General features: G+C 40.6%; 1 protein-coding gene across 3 annotated transcripts in view; it reads right to left on the bottom strand.

Moving 5' to 3' along the window:
- Positions 1-22991, bottom strand: part of wdr33 (WD repeat domain 33) — a 119803-nt gene that overhangs the window by 5357 nt on the left and 91455 nt on the right. For all 3 annotated transcript variants that reach the window (XM_041213358.1, XM_041213370.1, XM_041213366.1), the window contains 4 exons: positions 22786-22938; positions 20864-21685; positions 16275-16371; positions 13475-13949 (listed from right to left, as the gene is read on the bottom strand). In XM_041213358.1, the coding sequence (XP_041069292.1) occupies positions 13475-13949; positions 16275-16371; positions 20864-21685; positions 22786-22938 (1547 nt within the window). The remainder of the gene's footprint in view (positions 1-13474; positions 13950-16274; positions 16372-20863; positions 21686-22785; positions 22939-22991) is intronic.

Genomic DNA, 22991 nt, shown 5'->3' with positions numbered 1-22991 from the left:
AAACCAAGAACAAAGTTTAAAGGAAACTTACAAACTTTAAATCAAAATGTGATTAAAGGGGTCAACAAAACACCCCAGTCCCCACGGTGCCCACCGAGCACGGAAGGCCTCGAGAGTGCCAGCAGACACCGCGTGCTCCTTCTCCAGGGACATCCGGCAGCAAACGTAGCCACGGAAGAGGGACAAGTTACATTGTTTCATAGTTTGCCATTGTGAGATTTGAACTCTTGATACTCTTTTGAGTAAACCTGTTTCCATCTGTTTCAGATGAAGTTACATTGTTTCATAGTTTGCCATTGTGAGATTTGAACTCTTGATACTCTTTCGAGTACAAACCTGTTTCCATCTGTTTCAGATGAAGTCACATTGTTCCATAGTTTGCCATTGTGAGATTTGAACTCTTGATACTCTTTTCGAGTAAACCTGTTTCCATCTGTTTCAGATGAAGTTACATGTTTCATAGTTTGCCATTGTGAGATTTGAACTCTTGATCTTGGGGTTACAAACCCAGTACCATAACCACTTGGCTATTTAGGCCAAGCCCACACAGCATTTGTTGAGGAAGGAAACAGTTGAAGAGTTCAATTGCTAATTATTAGTTAACAATCTAAGTACCAATTTGGTTGTATAAAAGGGATAACAGGTGAGACAAGTTTTGGCTGTAGAGAGTTTTATGACCAGCAATAAAACTCTGTCTTGGTTTTGGTCTTCATTCCCAAACAACTACTGAAGCTTAACAGTGGTAGCAGAGGATGGTTGCTGCTCATAAGTAAAAGATTGGAAACTAAGTTTTTTTCAGACAAAAGACTGTATTTGGAGTTAACTTTAAGAGCAGAGTGGTCTGGAGTCACTCAAAAAAAATGGCTGAATCAAAATATAAAGTTTTGGGGTATGATTACCCACTGATGTTTTCTGAGAGTGAACCCTATGAGCAATGGAGGAATGAAGTAACTATGTGGACATGGGTTACGTCCTTGCCGAAGAAAAAACACGGAATGGCCTTGGCACTTTCATTATCATACAAACACTAAATAAGATGTAAAGTATTTTTGGAGTTGGAGCCTGAGCACTTGGACGCAGATGAAGGTTTAGAGATATTATTAGATTTTATGGATAAGATCTATCAAAAGGATGATTTACTAAGTGCTTACGAAGCATGACAAATTTAGGAAGTTGGACGATAGCTCCAGAGAAGACTACATAATGGTATTCAGTAGACATATGTAAGATTGTGAAAGTTCCATCTAGAAATTCCCCAATTGGTGCTGGCATTTAAATTACTAGACTGTGCAAAAGTATTGAATATGGACAGGCTTTCTAGTGCTAACGGGAGTTAGGCTTGCAGAAAGACATACACTGCTAGAACTGTCAGAAGCTCTTTTAAAAAAAAAAATCCTCTGAAAGCTTTCCTTTCTGGCAGCGTTCGTGGCGCAAATGAGCCATTCAGCAGTAAGACAAAAAATGGAGGATACAATGTTAATGGGATGGCAAGATCGTTTAGAAACAGGACGCAGGCATCAGTACGAAAGGAGATTTGTAACTAGAAACAAAGAAGACAGAAACGCCTTTGACAATTATGGCAGGAGAAAAGAATTAGGGAATTACAACAAAAAAATTAACCCCATGAATGCCCAGGGTGTGGTGAGTGTTTTAGGTGTGATTCAAAATACCATTTTGCAATGAACTGTCCTAAACAATATAAGGTGCTCGAAATTAAACATGAGACAGAAGACTCTGAAGAAAGAGATGGAGATATTGAACAAGGCATTGTATTAGATCCAAGAAGTTTCAGCCCAGTGATGAATGTCTTGGTTGCAGTCCTGCAACTGTGCGGCGCTAGATAGTAGATGCACATCTACTGTGCGTGGGATAGACTGGTTAAAATGCTACCTGGACTCCTTAAATGATAAGGATTGGAGGAAGATTAAAGAATTTAAGAATTCCATCAGTTTTAGATCTGGAGATGATAATACCCTAAAGTCTTTAAAAAGGGTAGTGATTCCCTGTAAGATAGTTGGAGTCAATCATTTCATCATCAGCACTGATGTAGTGTCTAGCAAAATACCATTAATGTTGAGCAGGCCTTCGATGAAGAAAGGCAAATGAAGCTGGATATGGAAAATGACAAGGCCATCATATTGAGAAAACCTGTGGGTTTACAATTTACGCAATCTGGACACTACTGTATTCCTTTAATGTAACCTAATTTTTCTACTAAAGAGATTAAATAAGTGTTCTTAGCATCAGGGGTTAGGAATTTAGAAGACAAAAAGCAAATTGTTAAAACTGCATCAGCAGTTTGCCCACTCTTCTTTGCAAAGGTTAAAAATTTTGCCAAGGGATGGAGAGTACACTAAACATACATCACATCTATCGTTTATCTCCCCTATATGTAAGAAATTCAGAAGGACACAGTTACGGACGATAGTGAGTGCACCCTTAGCAAGGGATTTCAATGAAGTTGTGGCATTGGATTTAAAGGTGTGGGATAAAGAAAAGAACATTTTTATTTTACATTTTGTAGATTTGGCAAAAAGGTTTAGCCAGTGAACAATCATATACAATAAAGAAAAGAAAATAGTTGTGGATCAGATAATGGAAAAGTGGATAGGGACTAGGTTGGGACCACCACCGAGATTTCTCACCGACAATTGCATGGCGGGGGTAGTTTGCTAATAATGAGTTCTGGGATGTGTGTGAAAACATGAATGTAATAGTTATGAATACTGCAGCTGAAAGTACCTTTAGTAACAGTGTGTGAAAGGAATCATGCGGTGATAGATGAGATGCTTCGGAAGATACTGGCGGGTAGACCAAGCTGTAAATTAACATCAGCTCTAGCATGGGCTGTCCATGCCATGAATTCACTGCAGATAATTGGGGGCTTTCATCCATATTTGGTAGAAACCAAAAATTCATACAGGCATGAGTGACCATCCCCCAACTTGGGAGGCAGCCACAATCAGCTCTACCTTTTCTGAGCATTTAAATGCACTTCACGCAGGTAGAAGAGCCTACCTTAAAGCCAAAGTTTCAGATAGAGCTCACCGAATTCTAAGACACAATGTATGACCATCGAAAACTATTTTCAATCAGGGAAATATGGTATACTATAAAAGAGTAGGATTTAAGTGTTTAAGTGGAAAGACCCAGGAAAGATTATAGGTAAAGATAGTAAAACTGCCATTTTACAACATGGGAACCAGACTGTTCGGGTACACTCATCAAGGTTAGTTGGCACGATTACAAATTTCTGGGTCCGGAAAGTGTTGTAGGAAGGGATGAGGAACCATGTACTTCTCATACCCATATGTTGCATGATTGTGAGGACCAAGGAGCTGAAGTTGACAGGGTATCTGAAGATGGAGACAGTAATTCGATGAACAATTTGTCCCAAAGGACATCTGCCGAAAGCTGGCACTAAAGTTACATACTCGCCAAGGGGCCAGTCAATGGCAGGATGCGACAATTATAGGAAGAGTGTATAAGGTTTAAATGATACCTCCAGAATTTAGTATTTCTCAGTGAGGTCAGTTTTGTTATGTTGGGTTGCCTTAAGTTGGAAGCAGACCTGGCAATGTTTTGTTAACACCATGGAGGGAAACTTGCAGGCATCTTTATGATGCATGTAAATTATTTTTTGTGGGGTGGTAGTCGTGAATTTGAAACAGTTGTCATTAATGGGCTCAGAACAGAGTTTAAAATTGGAAGTCAGGCTTCTGGTGTGTTTAATGGTGGAGTTTAAAATTGGAAATCAGGCAGAGCAGATCACATGTCATTTTACATCAGCAATCCTACTTAGAGAATGTCAATCCCATTGCAATTAGTCATGATAGGGCTTCCCAGAAAGATACATCAACTTCTGAAATGGAAGATGAGGAACTCAGAAGTCTAACTGGGCAACTCAATTGGCTAGGCAAACAAGGCCGGATGTCAGTTTGACATTTTGGAATTGAGCACTAAAATGAATGACCCCAAGGTTAAAGAAATCATTCTAGCAAACAAAACACTGGCAGTGTGTTTTGAAATTCTCATCTTCAGGTGATCTTAGAAAAATGAAACTGTGTTGTATAGAACCTTAACAAAAACAGAATTACCTGGAAAAACTCGGCAGGTCTGGCAGCATCGGCGGAGAAGAAAAGAGTTGACGTTTCGAGTCCTCATGACCCTTCGACAGAACTTGAGTTCGAGTCCAGGAAAGAGCTGAAATATAAGCTGGTTTAAGGTGTGTGTGTGGGGGACGGAGAGATAGAGAAACAGAGAGGTGGAGGGGGGGGGGTGTGGTTGTAGGGACAAACAAGCAGTGATAGAAGCAGATCATCAAAAGATGTCAACGACAATAGTACAATAGAACACATAGGTGTTAAAGTTAAAGTTGGTGATATTATCTAAACCAATGTGCTAATTAAGAATGGATGGTAGGGCACTCAAGGTATAGCTCTAGTGGGGTTTTTTTTTTATTAGAAATAGGTGGGAAAAGGAAAATCTTTATAATTTATTGGAAAAAAAAAGGAAGGGGGAAACAATTGTACTATTGTCGTTGACATCTTTTGATGATCTGCTTCTATCACTGCTTGTTTGTCCCTACAATCACACCCCCCCTCCACCTCTCTGTCTCTCTATCTCTCCGCCCCCCACACACACACCTTAAACCAGCTTATATTTCAGCTCTTTCCTGGACTCGAACTCAAATTCTGTCGAAGGGTCATGAGGACTCGAAACCTCAACTCTTTTCTTCTCCGCCGATGCTGCCAGACCTGCTGAGTTTTTCCAGGTAATTCTGCTTTTGTTTTGGATTTCCAGCATCCGCAGTTTTTTTGTTTGCATAGAACCTTGGTGATGCCACAGCTGGAGTACTGTGTGCAGTTCTGGTAGCAACATTATAGGAAGGATGTGATTGCACTGGAGGGAGTGCAGAGGAGATTCACCAGGATGTTGCCTAGGATGAAACATTTAAGTTATGAAGAGAAGTTGGATAGACTTGGATTGTTTTCGTTGGAGCAGAGAAGACTGAGGGGCGACCTGATCGAGGTGTACAAGATTGAGGGGCATGGACAGGGTGGATAGGGAGCAGCTGTTCCCCTTAGTTGAAGGGTCAGTCATAAGGGGACATAAGTTCAAGGTGAGGGGCAGGAGGTTTATGGGGTATGTGAGGAAATACCTTTTCACCTAGAGGGTGGTGACGGTCTGGAATGCACTGCCTGGGAGGATAGTGGAGGCGGGTTGCCTCACATCCTTTAAAAAGTACCTGGATGGGCACCTGGCACGTCATAACATTCAAGGCCAAGAGCCAAGTGCTGTTAAATGGGATTAGGTAGGAGGTCAGGTGTTTCTCACATGTCGGTGCAAACCCAATGGGCCGAAGGGCCTCTTCTGCACTCTGTGATTCTGTGTTTAGTGATGCATCTTATGCAAATCTATGTGATGGATTTTTGTGTACAGGTGGATTTATAATATTTCTCATTGGAGGAAAAAGGCAAATGCTGCCCTTTGGTATGGGAATCTAAAAAGATACAAAGTCATAAAAAGTACGTTGGCAGTGGAGACTCTTTACCTTGAGAGGTGGATATGGCATTCTTTTATATCAAAGATACTGGCAGAAATTTAAATAGGAAAGGGTATTCAGGAATGGTACCTATCGAATGTCTTAGATAATAAGTCACTTAGGGAAAATGTTCACTTTACAAAGTGCGTTAATGAAGAGATTGCAAATTGACAATACAAGCTGAAAACAGATACTTGAGAATAAGGAGATTGCCAAGATCAAATGGATTGACAGCAGCTACAATTATCTGTCCAGCTCACCAAGAGGAGCGAGCTCCAAGGTGTTATTAGAGATCCTCAAAGAGGGACGTCTTTTTCTTTAAGATGACAAAAACAGGAATACTCCTTTTGTGTGGACATATCTATGCATGTGTTCTCTTTTTTTGTTAAGGAGGGGAATAAGATGAATTTATTGAATGAAAAAATATATTGATTTTTTTTGTGATTTATATAACTTAAGAATTACCTTTTAAGAAGAGGGGAAGGAAACAGTTAAAGGAGTTCAATTGCTAATATTAGTAAACAACCTAAGTACCTATTTGGTTGTATAAAAAGGATAACAGGTGAGAGAAGTTTTGGCTATTGACAGTTTTATGACCAGCAAAAGATTCTGACTGAAAGAGTCTGTCTTGGTTTTGGTCTTCATTTCCAAACAACTATTGAAGTTTAACAGCTTTCTTTACAAAATACCACCATAATCCCAAAAATATTAAAAACTATAACATCCATCTTCACACAGACTTAAAACAAATATAAGTTGACACTGAATTATAAGTTTGAAGATATCACATTCTGTAGACAAGGATTCAATTCAACGTTAACTCTGTTTCTATCTCCGCAGATGCTGCCAGACCTCTTGAGTTTTTCCAGCACTTTGTTTTTAATTTCAGATTTGCAGCATCTGGAGTATTCTGCTTTTATTAAGGTTTTTAGGTCATTGTTTAGTAGTTGAAAATAAGATGGTCATTTTATGGAGGTGTTTGTGTGGGTAATTCAGGGGAGCTCAAAAATAACCTTAAAGAATGAGTCCACTGTGCTGTGAGACAAGAGATCTTATGTCCTGTCAAATGCTATCAAATCTTTTGAGATTAATCACTCAAATTAATTGTCCAGCTAATGAGGAAGGCACTATACAGGTACACATACACACGTAAGAGACAAGCCAATCAATTTTAAACCTGTTGACAGACCAAGGGTTCAAACCATAGGTTTATCGTCTTTGTTGCAGTTCCTCCTTTTGGATGTGAACCTAATAATTTGTATTAATTGAAAATTAAATAGCTGAGGGAAAATATTTTATTCAGCTTGTGTAAAGAAATTTAACACTGACCCCCAAACCAAAGTACTCATAGGAAAATAAACTTGAAGGGCCAGCGTCTGCTTACTTTTCCCCACAAAACAGTCCTGATACAAGTACCTGATGAGCATAGCTGGAAACTGAGGTTGAATAACAGTACATGGAAGATGACACAACAACAGATTAGAGTGTACAGTTTAGTTTGCACACTTTAGCTCACAATATCGAGACAGGACAGGATATCAATGATGCCACTGTTTTCCCAACATTCATTTCAGGCAGCAGTTGCCTAGTACAAATTCCCAACATTGACAACAGCAGAGGTGCAGTTATCTATGCATAACTGTGGTTGTAAATGTTCTTATTGGAAACCAACTGTATACAGGCATTAGTACAGCCTCTCAAATGGCAACAGCAAAAGCTGATAAAACAGGTACTCCCTTTTTATAGCTCTTAGTATGAAAAGAAACTTGCGAGGGGTATCAAATACAAATTGTTCTTTACAATTATATTAGAAAAAAAGAGGGTGGTCAGGAGCAACGTGGGTCCCTTTGAAAACTGATAATGATGATATTGCCAATGAAAATAAGGAAATGGCAGACATGCTGAATAATTACTTTGTGTCAGTATTTACAATCGAGAGAGAAATCAGCATGATATCTCGAGGAAAACAATTATTGAATAGGGGACACAGATTCTCCAAAATTAGGGTTAGCAAAATTACAGTCAAGAAAATAATGGCACTAGACAGTAACAAACTCCCAGGACCAGATGGTTTCCATCCTAGGGTTTTAAAAGATGTAAGTGAGAACATAGCAGATGCTCCAATGATGATCTTGTGAAATTCTCTATTTCGAAATAATTCCTTTAGATTGGAAAATTGCATGTCATTTCACTATTTAAGAAAGGTGAGAGGAGGAATCCAGATGGCAGACCAGTTAGCCTTCTATCTGTTGTTGAGATATCACTAGAGTCGGTAATTAAGGATAGAGTGGTTGAATACTTGGAAAATTTTCAGCAGATCAGAGACAGCCAGCATGGATTTGTAAAGAATAGATCATGTATGATGAACTTGATTGATTTTTTTTGAAGAGGTAATCGAAGTAGTGGATAAGAGAATAAATGTTATTTATATGGACTCTCAGAAGGTATTTGATAAAGTCCCTATTAAGAGACTGTTGACTAAAGGTGAAGCCCATAGAATTGTTGGCAAATTATTGACCTGGTTAGGAAGTAGGCTGAGTAGCAGGTGACAAAGTGGGGATAAATGGGCAGGTACTCTATTTGGCAGGATGTGGCTAATGGTGTCCCACAAGGTTCCATTCTGGGGCCTCAGTTATTAATGACTTGGATATGTGGCTTTCCATACCACCATCTAAGTTTTTTGATGAGACAAAGGTAGGGAGCATTGTGGCAGTGTAGATCAGAATGTAAAATTAGAAAGAGATATCCATAGATGAAATGAATGGGAAGATCTGTAGCAAATGGATTTCAATGTTGGCAATTGTAAAGTCATCCACTTTGGGCTTAAAATGGATATATCAGGGTATTTTCTAAATGGTGAAAAGCTAGAAACCGTGGAGGTCTAAAGAGATTTAGGATGCATGTACATTGATCAGTAAAATAATCCAACACGCTAACGGAGTGTTGGCCTTTAAATCTTGAGGGTGAGAACACAAGGAAGTAGAAGTCATGCTACAACTATACAAAGCCCTGAGTACTGTGTACATCTGGTATACCAGCCTTAGAGGGAGTGTGGTGTTAGTATGAGATCAGCAGATGTTTGTTAACTGAAGGTGTTAAGGAATATTGGGTAAAGGCAGGTATATGGAGTTAGGTCACAGGTCAGCTATGATCTCACTGGTCGAGCATGCTCCTTGCCAGTCTCTCATCTTCCATTCTCTGACTTGAGCTCATCCAAAACTCTACTGCCCATTTCCTAACTTGCAGCAAGTCCCATTCACCCATCACTCCTGTGCTTGCTGATCGACATTGGCTCTCAGACCAGCAACACTTCAGTTTTAAAATTCTTTTCCTTGTTTTCAAATCCCTCTACAGCCTAGCCCCTCCCAACCTTTGTAATCTCCTCCAGCCCTAAAGCCTACTGTGCCCTCCAACCTGGCCTCTTGCACATCTGTTTTAATCGCTCCACCATTGGCGGCTGTGCTTTCAGCCACCTGGGCTCTAAACTCTGGAATTTCCTCCCTAAAACTCTCTGCCTCTCTAGTTCACTCGCCACCATTTCCTTTAAGATGCTCCTTAAAACCTACCTCTTTGACTAAACTTTTTTTGGGCAGAATTTTGCCCTTGGTGGGCGAGCTCGGCGGGGGTGGTTGGGAAGCCGCCTGCCGCCCGCCACCCATGATCAGCATCGGACTGCGATTTCACCCTGGCGGGCTGATTAAGGCCCACCAGTGCGAAACGTGAGCAGCACTAAGCGCTGCCTATGGGGGGAGAGGAGGAAGAGAAGGGAGGAGGGAGAGCTGGCCGAGGGCAAACTTCATGCATGCCTGCAAGTAAGCGCTTCATAATCTTTCTGAGGCACAAAGCTCCCTCAGGGAGATGAGCAAATATGAAAAAATATAAAAATGTAAAGAAACATGTCCCCTCATGTGACTCGCTTTTAATGAAAAATTAAAGTTTTAATTTTTTTTTTGCTTTCGGAAACCTCATCCCACTCGTGGATGAGGTTTCCAAAAAAATGCAAAGGCCGCTTGGCCTTTTTGCCTGCCCGCCAACTGTTCCTTCAAGATGGTGAATGGAAAGGATGGGAGCCATTGCTGGTTACTCAAAGAGATGGACCTCTCAGCATGCCCCATACATCAATGTCTGTACTGATTTCATACAGATTGACCTGGTTAACCAAAGCAGAGTTAACTGTCAAAGCCAAAAAACATAACTTTGGAATGGCTGAAGCATCATAACGAGGTTACTACAAGAGGGGAAGGTCAGAGACTTGAGCAGGGGAATACCATCACAAAATTATCTTGTCCCACATCAAGATACAAGTTACCTCTAGAATTGACTATTCTAACACTCTTCTGGCCAGTCTCCCATCTTCCACTCTCCGACTTGAGCTCATCCAAAACTCTACTGCCCATTTCCCAACTTGCAGCAAGTCCCATTCACCCAGCACCCCTGGGCTGTGCTTGCTGTTCTACATTGCGAGCAGAATTTAGAGGCTCCTACTAATTATCAGTGGCAGATAAAGCAACAGCACTATGGGACCTTCCCAATGGGAGCTGCCATACTTACCTACATAACAACAATGACTGTACTTTACAAGTAATCCATAGATTGTGAAGCACTTTGTGGCATTCAGAGGACACGAGAAGTCAAGGTAGACAGCGTTTGTTGTTTATGAGTATGTCAAACATGGGCACTATTGCTTTGAGTCAGGTTAAGGGCTTTCGGTAGGGCTGTTTGGTTATTTACCAGAGTTATAAATCATACTGCCATGGGAAATAGCATATTCAGCAAATGGAGAAGAATGCCCAAGTGCCATCTGGGCATTCCAAAAGTTAAGGCGCACTTCTACATAACACTTACTATAAGTACTGCAAGCAACCCTTAATTTGGGTAAATTTGACATGTTGACACCTAGTTGGTGGATAAATTCTACATTAGAACCTCAAGTTCTCATTCTGACAGATCTTGGTGCTTTGGTGCAGAATTCATCCATCAAAGGGACCACACGTCTTTCAAACCATCGAGCTCACAAAATTCAAACAATGACATTAAGTACAATATGACTGAGTTGCCCGGGTTTTGAGGGTTGGCTTGTCAGAGTGCAGGAGCTGTATATGGCCTACAGGTTGCTGCTTTGACAATCCTGAAATGGACAAATATCCTTAATGTAAATACTTTGAAAACTGGTCATGAATGAATGCATCAGCAGAAATAATTGCTGTAATCCAATCAAGTAGGCTGTTAGTCTTAATCTGTAAAGGGTCAGTTGGAAGACAACTCAATCATAGATCAAAGGCCACAGCCCAGCATCATCACACTTCTGAGTTTGTAGATTATGAAGATTGTCAACACTGTTCAAGTAGATAATCCCAGTCTCAGACTGACCTTCAAAGCTTGGTCCAGTGGTTGTCTAGCCTTGGAGTGGGGAAACAATGAATCTTCTGCATGTGATTCCTGAAACGTCAATTCAGTTTGCTCTGAGGAATGTCTGTTATTTCTTTGAGAAGTATTTTGATCTCCAGGATGGGAAAGGCGTTTTCAAAAGACTGATTTGTCTGCTTAACCTTTGAGTTGGCTCCACACTACTGTACTTGAATTGATTCAACTGTTTCTTATACTGCTGCTTCTGTGAATAAACTTGCTTACAGTTTGTTCTGTTATCAAAAGTATCTAGCATAGCTGATGCTAGTCTTCTGAAACAATGTAAGGTATGGTGAAATTCCTAAATATATCCAATAGCAATAAAAAAGTTCTTTGTTCGCCTCAGGTAAGCTATCCCAGGAAACAGGGACTTTCAGCAAACCGTCTGTGGAAAAGGCAAATGCAAAATGTCTGGATAAAGCTTGAATTGCAACTTTGCATTTTCAAATTGTCTTGAATAAGTGGGTCCAGCTGTACATGGATCTGATATACTGCTGGGCCCCATCCAGCTAGCAGCAGTGCTTGATGGATAGTTGCCCATTTCCAATTTCCAGGCAGAGTGGTTCCAGGGATCTTACTATTGGCTGATATTTAAAATCTAATTTTCAAATCTACACAAAAACACGTACGAATCTTCAAACTGATCATATGGATCAAAATTTGGTCCATGTCTGCCTCGAGATGGGTGCCGCTGATAATGTCTCTGCTCAAATTCATTCCTATGCTGGTTGAAACCCTGTTCAAATCTACAAAAGGAATTTTAAGACTTATCTGTTTAAAACCACTGAAGGACTGGAGGCATGAATGCTAATAAGCTCAAGTAAAGGGTGAACATGCCGTCTCTTAGCAGATTCCATCTTCATGCCTACACACAGCTGAAAGAAGCATCAAGGAGACTTAGCGTGTTATAGCAGCAGGCTGCAGTTGTACACTCAAACTTTCCACAGTTTCAGTCGGCAGTATTTTTAGGAATGTTTGTTGGGACCAACAAGCTTGTCCTTTTTTTTGCTTGATCCAGCTCTACTCCTTTCAATTCCTAACCAGGGCATCTCCCAATTATTACCACCTTCTGTTGCCAAGTCGATTCTTAACATTTGGAAAACTTAACCAGTTTCATGAGACTTGCATAAGGAACTCTGTTGAATGTTTTTTGAAAATTTAAGTTAACTGCATTCTAATGATTCACTGGATTATCTGAAACCATCTCCCTATGTTCCTTAGATATAATGCGCTCAATCTTTTCCACAATGGATTTTTAAGTTAGCTGGCCTGAAATTGCCAATTTTGTATTTTATTCATTTTTTGAATACTTCGGACTACATTGGCCACTCTCCAGCACTTGTCTATTGGAGTATTTATGGAGTTCTGAGTAATGTCAAGATATCATTAATTTCTTCTTTTCATTCCTTGGGTACTGTTTTCCAGATGTCTCCCATGAGGCCCAGGAACCTTCGTTTCTGCTTAACATATTTTTTAACTAGCCTCTGAATGCGCTACAAATTGTTTGGCTCTATGCACGATGACTGAAATTCTTTATAATCCTCTTTTTCTGTAATGTCAGCTTCCGCCATCATTCTCCACTGAAAACTGACAGCAACTTTGGGAGATCGGACATGCACAGAATAATGAAGAAATTCAGAAGTTGCCATCAGCAAGTGTACAGAACATTTCTCCACTAGATACAAAGAGATTCTCGTAGAGTGCAATCTCTTGTAATCATGGTTTGGTGAGAACTTCCACTCATTCACTTTTGGACTCTTGAATAAGTTAAACTTTGTGGGGTTTTAGCTGCATACTAACTTCAACATCCTTACTGGCTCTGAGAAGCTAAGTTTATATTTGTTGAATATCGAATTTCTCTGCAACAATAAAAACTTCCTAAAAACAATTTTATTATTTTCAAGTCTGTTTACCTTTATTTTAGCTTCTATTTTAATAGTCACACATTTATTTCATTCTCTGAAAATATAAATTAAAAGTGAAGGATTTTAAGTGCTTTTAACTTTCTGGTTCACTGTGTGTGAATGCTTCAATTTCAATGGTTATTCACCTGTTTGCTGATATTACTGTTGCTGCATGCCAAGAGATCCCCTTTAGCTAGCACCAGATTTAAACTGCTGTCCAGAAAAGGGAAACTCATGCCGCAGAGATCACTAGATTGTTATGGGCAGTTTTCTTCGGTCTGTGGCGAGCACTCCCACCTCACCACTGACCGTAAAATCTAGGCCATTGTAAAAGATACACCTAATATTCCCATATGGATATATCCAAATTCCCATTAACAGTTTGATCCATTTTATCTTTTAACAGACGCGCTTGTTCTTTGACCTCCCTTCCATGGGTAACATAATTGTCATACTAAAGCTACCTGCTGTGACTTTAGTGTGGGTCTAAAATCAGATTGCACTTCATTTAAAATCCAGTTGTATATATATTTTCGAATAAAAGGTCAGTGTTTTTGATTAAATAGAGCTGCATGTAAGAGGGTTCCCCACTCAGTAACTACTCAGAATTTATTCTCACCTGTCATCCCTCCGCCCACGAAAGCGCATATCTTCTGGCTCCCTCATGAATCGTTCATCTAATGGTTTCCTTCCATCCCAACCTTGGGGTGGACCCCGGCTTGGGCCCCTGTGCTCAGGATCCCCAAAGTCCCTGTACTCCTGATCAGGAGGAAAATCCCGCTGCGGACCAGGCCCCCGTCTCCAACCCTCATCAAGAGGTAGTGGACCCATACGGTTCTCAAACTCCCTCGACCTGTGGCTGTATCGCTCATCCTTCCGGTAATCATCATGATACTGATCCGGTCCTTCAAAACGATCGTGATAGTCTTGGGGTGGGCCACGTCTCTCGGCGGACCCCCTGTTTTCTCGAGGATCACCCCAGTCATGGGAACCCCTGTAAGGAGGTCCCCGTTCAGGATCACGCTCTGCGCTCTGATCGCGCCTCATTTCCTGTGGATGGCCCATGTGATGGTTTGGAGGACCATGAGATTCACCTGTCAAAAACAAAACCAATGTGAAGCTATTAATTAGTACAAACAGATGAACTACATGTGCAGAAAAATGGGAGGGCCATTCTCCTCATGCAGTGGTGCTGAGCAGATTGATTGTCCAGCCAAAAGTGCATCTAAACAGTGACGACCCATTCACTGGCCAAACACTAATATAGCAGCAATAGCTGAGGGCTCCAAAATCATACACTTGGAACACACAATAAATTGTTGCTAACATTATGTGTTTTTTTTTTCTTCATGTACACTTCACTCAGTTGCTGAAATATTTGATTTCCTATAGGCAGCTACATAGACAAGCAATGAGTGAATAGGAACTGTGCTGTGTTGTCCAACCACACTAAAAAAAACTTGCATTTGTACAGTGTCTTCAACAACTTGAGAGTGTACCAAAATACTTCACAGATGTTGAAGTATTTTTTGAAGTGTAGTCCTGGTTATAATGTAGATAATGCAACAGCCAATTTTTGCATAGGAAGCTCCCGAAAATAGTAACATGACAATGATCAGATGACCTGTTTTACTAATGTTAGTTGATTGATACATATTAGCCAGGACACCAGGGGAGAACTCTCTTGCTCATTTTTTTGACATCTGATTGGCCTCCGATTAACACTTTCTCTGTACTGCACCGGGAGTGCCAGCCTATACTTTGTATGCAAGTCTTTGGAGTGAGACTTGAATCTAGAACTTACTGACTCGGAGACCAGAGTGCTACCCACCATACCACAGCTGACACTTAAAAAAAGTGACTCTGCAAACTTCTGTAAATCAATCCACAAACCTGTGATTTTGTAAACTCAGAAACCTCCAAATGGATTAACCTACAAGCCATCACTCTCACCTGTATTCAGAACTGATTGGAAAGCGAGATGCACTGTGCAGACTCCTACAATACCTGCTATTTCTTCTTGACTGCTGGATGGTCACACATTCTCTCTCTCCCAGAATAATCTTAAACTGACATAATTTGCAAAATTCTGATGAAATAAATCCTGGATGTATGCTAGGATTACATCTGATGACATGTACTTTACTGGATTATCCTCAGCACTAATTTGAGGTCTTGCAATGAAAGACAAAGTTGTTTTATTGAAGGTCACTGACCACAGAGCTCCTTTTTGGCACTGTGTGGAAACGTGATCTAGCCTAAAGTCTGCTTGTGCCAGTATCAAAGGTGATCTAAATTTCAGCCTTTATTAGGTGTGATGATGGTTTAAACTTCAGATATTTTCCTAAACTTGCTCATTATCTTGAATGAGGCACATCTATCTGACCTCAGCAACGTCACAAATGGCAATACTCTTTGCAGCTGTATTTGAAATAGTCCGGTGTTACAGAACACTAGAAACTGAATGTAAGGGACTGTTTTAAGGCTGTTAGGTCAGCCTTTGCAACAATGAGCAAAAGATGAACATGCTATCATTTAGACTGCTTCATTCACCATACAATATGTTGCATAAATTGTCTCTCTCTATGGGAAAAAACTTAAATAAGTAAGCGTCCCACTTGTCTTTTTAAATCACATCTTTCCCCAGCCTTCTAAATTTTTTGTGGGGGGGGTGGGCAGTCAAAAGTACAAGTCCACTTCAGTTGGGATTGTGAACCTTTATGGATCAATCAATGGCAATTATCGATCTGCCAACAAGAGGTGAAACGCCTGCAGGTTCAACTGGTTTGAGAAGGCTCCTTCTCGCCTCTTCTGAAATGAAGCACTTCTCTTACGCAGAGTAACAACCAGTCACCTGGCCAAAAATAGATCAGCAACTGAGTTCGGCCTGCAGATATATCGACCATCCAAATATCACCCTCTGTTCAGGGATCAAACACTGACAAAAGAAGCTAGTGAGTTAGTCAATCAGTTTAAATCTTAAAACTGGAGTCATATACTCTGTGATAGAGTCATCAATAGATTGTACTGTTTCCAAAACATGATGCATCGAGGATCTTATTTAAAAGAGCTGCAAAGTCAATAGCATCTTATTTGCAATGTGCACTTTGTTGATCGGACTTTGTTTTTGTGTCTTACACATTGAAGTTTGTTAATATACAATTCTTCCACCAAATCTGGGAGTATCCTGCACACAGGTATCACTGCTACTTCTTCCCTCTCGTCAAAGTTTGAATATTACTGCACAAGAAAGTTATAAAAAACAATGAATCAGGACCTTTATGCTCCTTTAACTCTAATAACCTTTACACACAGGAAAGTTCAACAAGGCAGTGTGATAAATGTGAGGTTTGAAAAGATGTCCAACTCTTAATGCTTCTGTTGAATAAATCATCTATGTGCACTGCTGCTCTTCTCACCTTTGCTCGGCCCAGGACCTGGAGGTCCCTGATTGGAAGCAGGTAGTCGAACTGGTCCTTGCGGTACCATCATCAACGGTGGCACTTGGTTTGGAGCCTTTTGTAAGAAAAAAGCAACAAATAAGTCAACCATGAGGCACACAGACCAAATTTTTTAAAAATCCTTTGATGTTTCACAAACCAGACTTAATAGAAATCAGTCAGATGTTGCACATTCAGGAAAATAGAGCCAATGCTACAGGACTTTATTTTGCACCTCAGTTTTTTTGTTAAATCTAATTTGGTCGGAAATGGCTTGCCCATCGAGGAAACAAGTTATTCAACATCAGTTTAACCTGTCTTTTGAATGCTTTTTAAAAAATGAGTCATGTATCATATAAGGAACTGAGAAGAATGAGTTATTGAGCCTGGTATGAGGGAATTACTTAACTGTATAAATATAACTCAACAACAACTTCAGTTAACATAGGACCTCAGCACCCCTAGGCATTTTGTGCTTAGTGGCAGCTGCAGAAGAGAGTTAGATTCAGACATTGAGTAGAAACTGGGTGACGATCTAGAGAAGGTGACTGTAGGGAGAGGTAAAAAAGGTGAATTCCAGACTGAAAACTGGAATTGCAGAAGGAATGGACAGAGCTGAGGATAGAAATAGCAGGGGATTGCACAGTAGTTCTTTTACGATTCAAATCCGACATGTCCCATGTAGGAGGAAGTGTCAGGAGATTGGCCATTTTAATTGTGTGCATGTCAGGGAAGTTTATTCCAATTGCTGGCCTAATCGCATACTCTCAGTTAGTTCCCCTAATGGAGCATTGGATCTCAATATCAAAATATTCCCTCCAAAATCTAAATAATCAGGTTTGTTTTCTAATCATTTTTAAATAATGGGATCATGATTTTACTCCATCCTTTGTTGAAGTGTTGCAACATCTTATGCTGCCAGAACTCTAAAGTGTTATAGCAATAGTAATGAGCAAAATAATGATAAACCAGCAAGATTCACCCTGGGAGCTGTCAGGTTCAGTGGCAGCTGTTCTCGATGCTCTGATCTTTGCACTACATAAAATGAAGACACAACTAGTACCCTTAAAATGGCTGCTATCTCACCACATGCAAGGGGACAAGCATAGGAAGGGACTGATAACGTTCAAATAGATCTGGGCAAAGTATAGGAGCTGTTAAATAACAAATAGAATCCAATGTGAGTAAACACAAAGTAAAACACATTGGTACAGTAACACAAAACATTTATAACTGGGTAGGTGCCCAATGACAAATTCGGTTTGAGTGCAGTTATCAATTGTTGATTCAGCACATATAAAAAGAAAGACCGCAAGATGCCCCAAAATGATTTACGAAGTACCTCTGAAGTGCATTCACTACTGTAATTTAGGAAATTCTGTAGCCAATTTGCACACAGCAAGCTCCTATAACAGCAATGTAATAATGACCAGATAATCTGTTTCTGTGATGTTGATTGAATGATAAATATTGGCCTGGTCACTAGGGATAACTGCCTTGCTCTTCTTTAAAAAAGCGGTGTTGAATTTTTTATGTCGGGCCTCGGTTTAATGTCTCATCCGAAAGACGACATCTCCGACAGTGCAGAGTCCCTCGGTATTGCATTGGAGAGTCAACATGAAGCTGTTAAGAAGAAGTCTATTCTTGAATTAAGATACATTTCAATGGTGAGGTCATTCACAATAATGAGCTGATTCTTTTTAAAGGATATTAATGTATTGCAGAAGACAAGAATGACCACCATTACTCTGATACTTGCACATCTGGCTGACCAAATTTAAATAGTCCTCATTAGAAGAGTGAGTTTGGATATGGTCCAGGTCTTCAAAATGCTAGCAAGTAGAGATAACGAGGAAGTCATTTCACTTAATCTACCACAGCCTGATCAGAGGTGAAAAACACCATTAGTGAGTTCCTTTAGCTATGCAGAAAATATGTCAAATAGACGTTTGGGCTGGGCGATAAATGCTGACCTTGCTAGTGGTGCCCACAGCCCATGAAGTATTTAAACAACATAATGAATTAATCTTATTAATCCTGAGGGCTGTGAGGATAACTGCAAACATTGCCAATCAAATCTCAATGCAGCTGTATGGCTCTAATTTTATAACATAATTATGAAACAGGCTTACATTTAAATAGTAGCCTTATTATATCTCCCAAAGCACCTCATGGACCATGAATCATTCTGAAGGGCAGTAGCCATTATGCAGACATCACGACAGCCATTTTGCACACAATTTCTCTCAAACACCAATAGTTTTAAAGGGGTGGATGGGGGAAGGAATGTTGGCCCAGAGAACCGCCTGCTCCTCTTCAAACACACCATGACATCCATAACATTCACCTGAACTAAACAGAACAGGTCTTAGTTTAATGGCTGTTCCGAAAAGCAGAACCTCAGGTAACGTAGCACTCCCTCAGTTTTGCAGTGGATGGTCAACTTAGATTATGTGCTCAAATCTTGATAAGGACCTTGAGCCTATAACCTTCTGACCCAGAGGTAAGAATGTTAACGGAGCCAAAGGCCATTAACAGCCACATGGTAACGCAGGAAACAAGAGTGTGTTCCCAAAAGGCATGTACGCAATGAAGCAGCACAGCATGACACAGTAAACTGCATTGAGAAGATTCAACAAGCCATTAATTCCATAACACATACATGTACTTGCTCTAATTTAATCTCCTGACAGAGTTGGGAACAAAATACATCTAGCCCTCAATGGTAACTGAGCAAAAGTTACAGGATATCCATCTGCCCAATTGCATTTCACAGAGGTATTAACATCCTTTCAACATAGAGTACAAGTGTCAGTGTAACTCAGTTGGCAGCACACTCGTCCCTGGGCCAGAAAGCTGTGGTTTCAACCTCCTCTACAGTTCCCGAACCAAAATCTAGGCTTGCAATACTGAGGGATTGCGGCATTGTTAAAAGTAGCAGCCTTTCAATCAGAAATTATCCTGAGCTTCATTGTTATGATATGCCAGACAGTATTTGCAAGGCAGAGCAAATCCCAAAAGGAAATTTGACCATGCCATCACAACGATTTTACAATTTTTATTTATTACAAGAAGGTTTCAGCATGGAAGTCAGAAGTAATAGGTCTATGACCACCGTTAGAGATTATAAAGATTAAATTAAAACATTTATTAACAAAAGAAAAGAAAACTTAAACACACAATACTATAGTTACATTTAGTTTTATAAAGTTCTCACAAAATTTCTACTTAACTAGACTCCCAACTACACACCCCTTTCAGGCAACAGTCCAAATAGATTCTTAATCTATAAAACATCCAGCAATATTATCACCAGTACCCACTGTTGCTGTGAGGAAGGTATTTCACAGCTTCTTTCTCCCTCTCACTCAATAATGGAATTCCAAAGTTTTTAGCAAAACCCTGCTTTTTGAAACAACAGGGTGGCTAAAGGTTTGTTCCCTCTCAGATCTGTTTCATATGGTGCACCTTTCAAGATCTCACATGGCAACTCCACATACAGCTTTCCATCTTTCTTTAAATATATTTTCTCCCTTTTGATTTATAAATCCTATTGTTTCAACCTTTCTTTGGAAGTTACTTTTCACAGAATATAAAAATCTTTCATGTTGTCCTTATGGCCAGCACTTTCGGGAAAAATAAACTTAATAACTTTGCCTTATTTATTTTGCCAGTTGTAAACATCTGATCATGTCCCTTGGAAAATCAAACAACCTCTCAACTTACATAAAAATGCAAATTCCATTCACACTGTATCTGTTGAGACTTCATCCTAGCTTACCACCTCCATTTCAAATGCCTGTCTTACACCTAACCCCTTTGATGATTCAAACCTTGCAGTCTGACTGTCTGCAGTTTAATTAAACTAGACACACACAAACATACATACACACAGTCCCCATAAGCCCATTTCAGTATACCACAGTAATATTAGGAAAAAAAATATTTCCCTTACACATTGAAGTGGGTTATTTATAGAAGAACAAAGAGTTCCCCGGTCTTATGTGCAAAGGATTAACAGACCATTCATATCACTGCTGTTTGTGGGACCTTTCTTTGAGCAAAATGGTTGTTACGTTAACTACACAGTAATTCAACTGCTTTCAATGCAAGTTTTTGCAGGTGAAGAACTTTGAGATGTTTTGCAGAGACATGTGCCATATGAATGCAAATCTTTTTGTTCTTTAGTCTTAATGTGATGTTAGAGCACTCAAAAGTAATAAGGAAACTTGCAAGTAAAACAACACACAGCCTAGAATATTTTTTGCTGTGAGGTTAGTATCTTAACTTCAGATGTATTTAGCAGGTGTCCTCAAAGGAAAACTGGAAAAGTGGGCAGAATTGCTCGCCAGGCATTACCAATTCCCAGGAGGTACTGGGCCACTATTGTCCAGGCTGATGCAATTTTGAAGGAAATCTGCACACTTTCAGAATCAGTACCAGTTTTCAAATATTCAGTTAAAAGCAAGAAGATTTAACTTCCTTGCATTTTCAATTATGTTGTACTGTATACAGATATGCTTAACTTAATACTTGGTGTAGAATCTAACAAACACAAAATGGCTTACCTGATTGAATGGCATTCTAGGTCCATCACCCAACAGTGATGGCTTGGCTGGTTGTTGAAAGGAAGGGGCTGGATGTGGAGGCCCTTGTGCATTTGAACTACCCTGCTGAGGATGTGGTGGCCCTCCCGGTGCACCCTGAGGCCCTTGAGGTCCTGATGGTCCTTGCATGCCCTGGGGATGTCCTTGCATTCCCTGCGGTGGGCCTTGCATTCCCTGGGGAGGTCCCTGCATTGGAGGACCTTGCATCCCTCTTGGGCCCGATGGCCCCTGCATTCCCTGGGGTCCTGGATGTCCTTGTGAGCCCGAATGACCTTGGGGTCCTAAACCTTGTTGAACATGCGGTCCTTGCTGTCCTTGAGGTCCAGGATGATTTTGGGGGCCTGGAAAACCCTGTGCTGCATGTGGTCCTGGATGTCCTTGAGGTCCTGGAGGACCTCCTGGACCATGAATTCCTTGTGGCCCTGTATGTGCTTGGGGACCCATTAATCCTTGCGACACTACAGGACCCTGCAAGAGTGGGGGGACTTGAAGGCCCATTTGTCCTGGAGGTGCTGGTGGTCTGAAGTTGCCTTGGGGTCCTGAATGTCCATGTGGCATATTCATCTGCATTTGCTGAGGTGCATGTGCCTGTTGAAATCCTTGTGGAGGTTGCGAGATAAACCCTTGCCCTGGGAAAGACTGTGGTGTTAAAGAAGTTCCTTGCTGCTGCTGTTGCTGTTGCTGCTGCTGTTGTTGTTGCTGTTGTTGCTGCTGCTGCTGTTGCTGCTGCTGCTGTTGCACTTGCTCTGCCTGTTTCTGTGCCATCCTCTCGATCTTGAGTTGCTGTATGGAAAGAACAAAACATACAAAATGTAAAAATCTTTCCTCTCCCAACGTGGAAACTTATCAGAAACTATCGAAGAAACTGGGTATACACTTCAGTCTGACAAGGCTATCTTCAGGAATTGTATAATGGAGGGCGTCAAACACTTTTTTTTAGGAAACTATGTGACATCGATAGAAGTCTCAAGTAATTCTAATTTTCTGCTCCTGAGCTCAACCACATTATGTACTATTTTGACTACCACAAATTTTATGCTGGAAACAATAGAAGGAACAATTACAGGAATGCAATTAATGCAGCTCTGTATGGAATTCTGGATTTAGGTATTGATCTGAGACATACAGATCACAAAGTCCAGTTCAACTGCTGTCTCTGCTGAATTAGCCGATCTCAACAAAGACAGAGAGAGGTGAGAAATAATTGGCCTCAAAGACTATGTGATCACCCTGCGGAGACCATCGCAACAGCTATCCAGTGATTCCTGCTGGAAGTGTCCACCTGTGAGAAGAGAGTAGGGCTCAGCTGTGACGTCCCCAGTTCATGGTCACTTTGGTTGCTAGAGCAGTAAACCTTTGCATATCATGTGCAACTGCTGAGTATGCATCTTCAGCATAAGATTTCCCCTGCAGCCTGAGAATGAAATAAGAAAGGTAGAGCTGTTGTAAACGGAAGTAATGACTCAGAGGATTTCCACTGCATGAGAAGAGTTGTTTGCACTGCTGGGAACTGCATGCACAAGTGACTCAGTGCAACATTTCCCCTGATTTTCCACCCCATTAAAAAAATGTCTGTACTCTTTGGTTGACTGAGACCATGAAATCAGTGCTCACAAATAAAATCCCACACCTAACCTGCATGTGAGGTAACATGCTGCCTTTTCAATGTGACACCCTCATGGGTTACCCATCAGTTTAACATTTGCTTCGTCTTCTGGATCCAATAGTTGGCAGTCAAAACTTCCAATAATTTAGTTTGCATTTCTGTATATGTTAATGAAAATATCTGGAAACTAATGGCCACAAATAAGCCTCTAAAGAGTCACTGACATGTTTGAAGTGTCCAGGTTATAAGGACTGAGACAATGAAAGTTTCCTCTAACCTCTAATAGCAGGGGGTTGGTGTACTGTAGAGCGGCCATCTCCTGCTCGATTTCTGCTTGCGATTTCTTCTTTTCATCCAGTTTCTTCTCTTCTGTCCTCTCAATCTTTGGCTCCTCAACAGGAACTGTGAGAACCTTATTTTGGGACCATGCCTGCACACAGAAGGTAGACATTACATAACATTCATACCTTTTTCCCATCTTCA

This window comes from Carcharodon carcharias, chromosome 2, assembly GCF_017639515.1.
Source record: "Carcharodon carcharias isolate sCarCar2 chromosome 2, sCarCar2.pri, whole genome shotgun sequence".
In the NCBI taxonomy this organism is placed as follows: Eukaryota; Metazoa; Chordata; class Chondrichthyes; order Lamniformes; family Lamnidae; genus Carcharodon; species Carcharodon carcharias.
The sequence above is the reverse complement of the archived record's forward strand: the minus strand, read 5'-3'. Positions and strand labels throughout refer to the sequence as shown.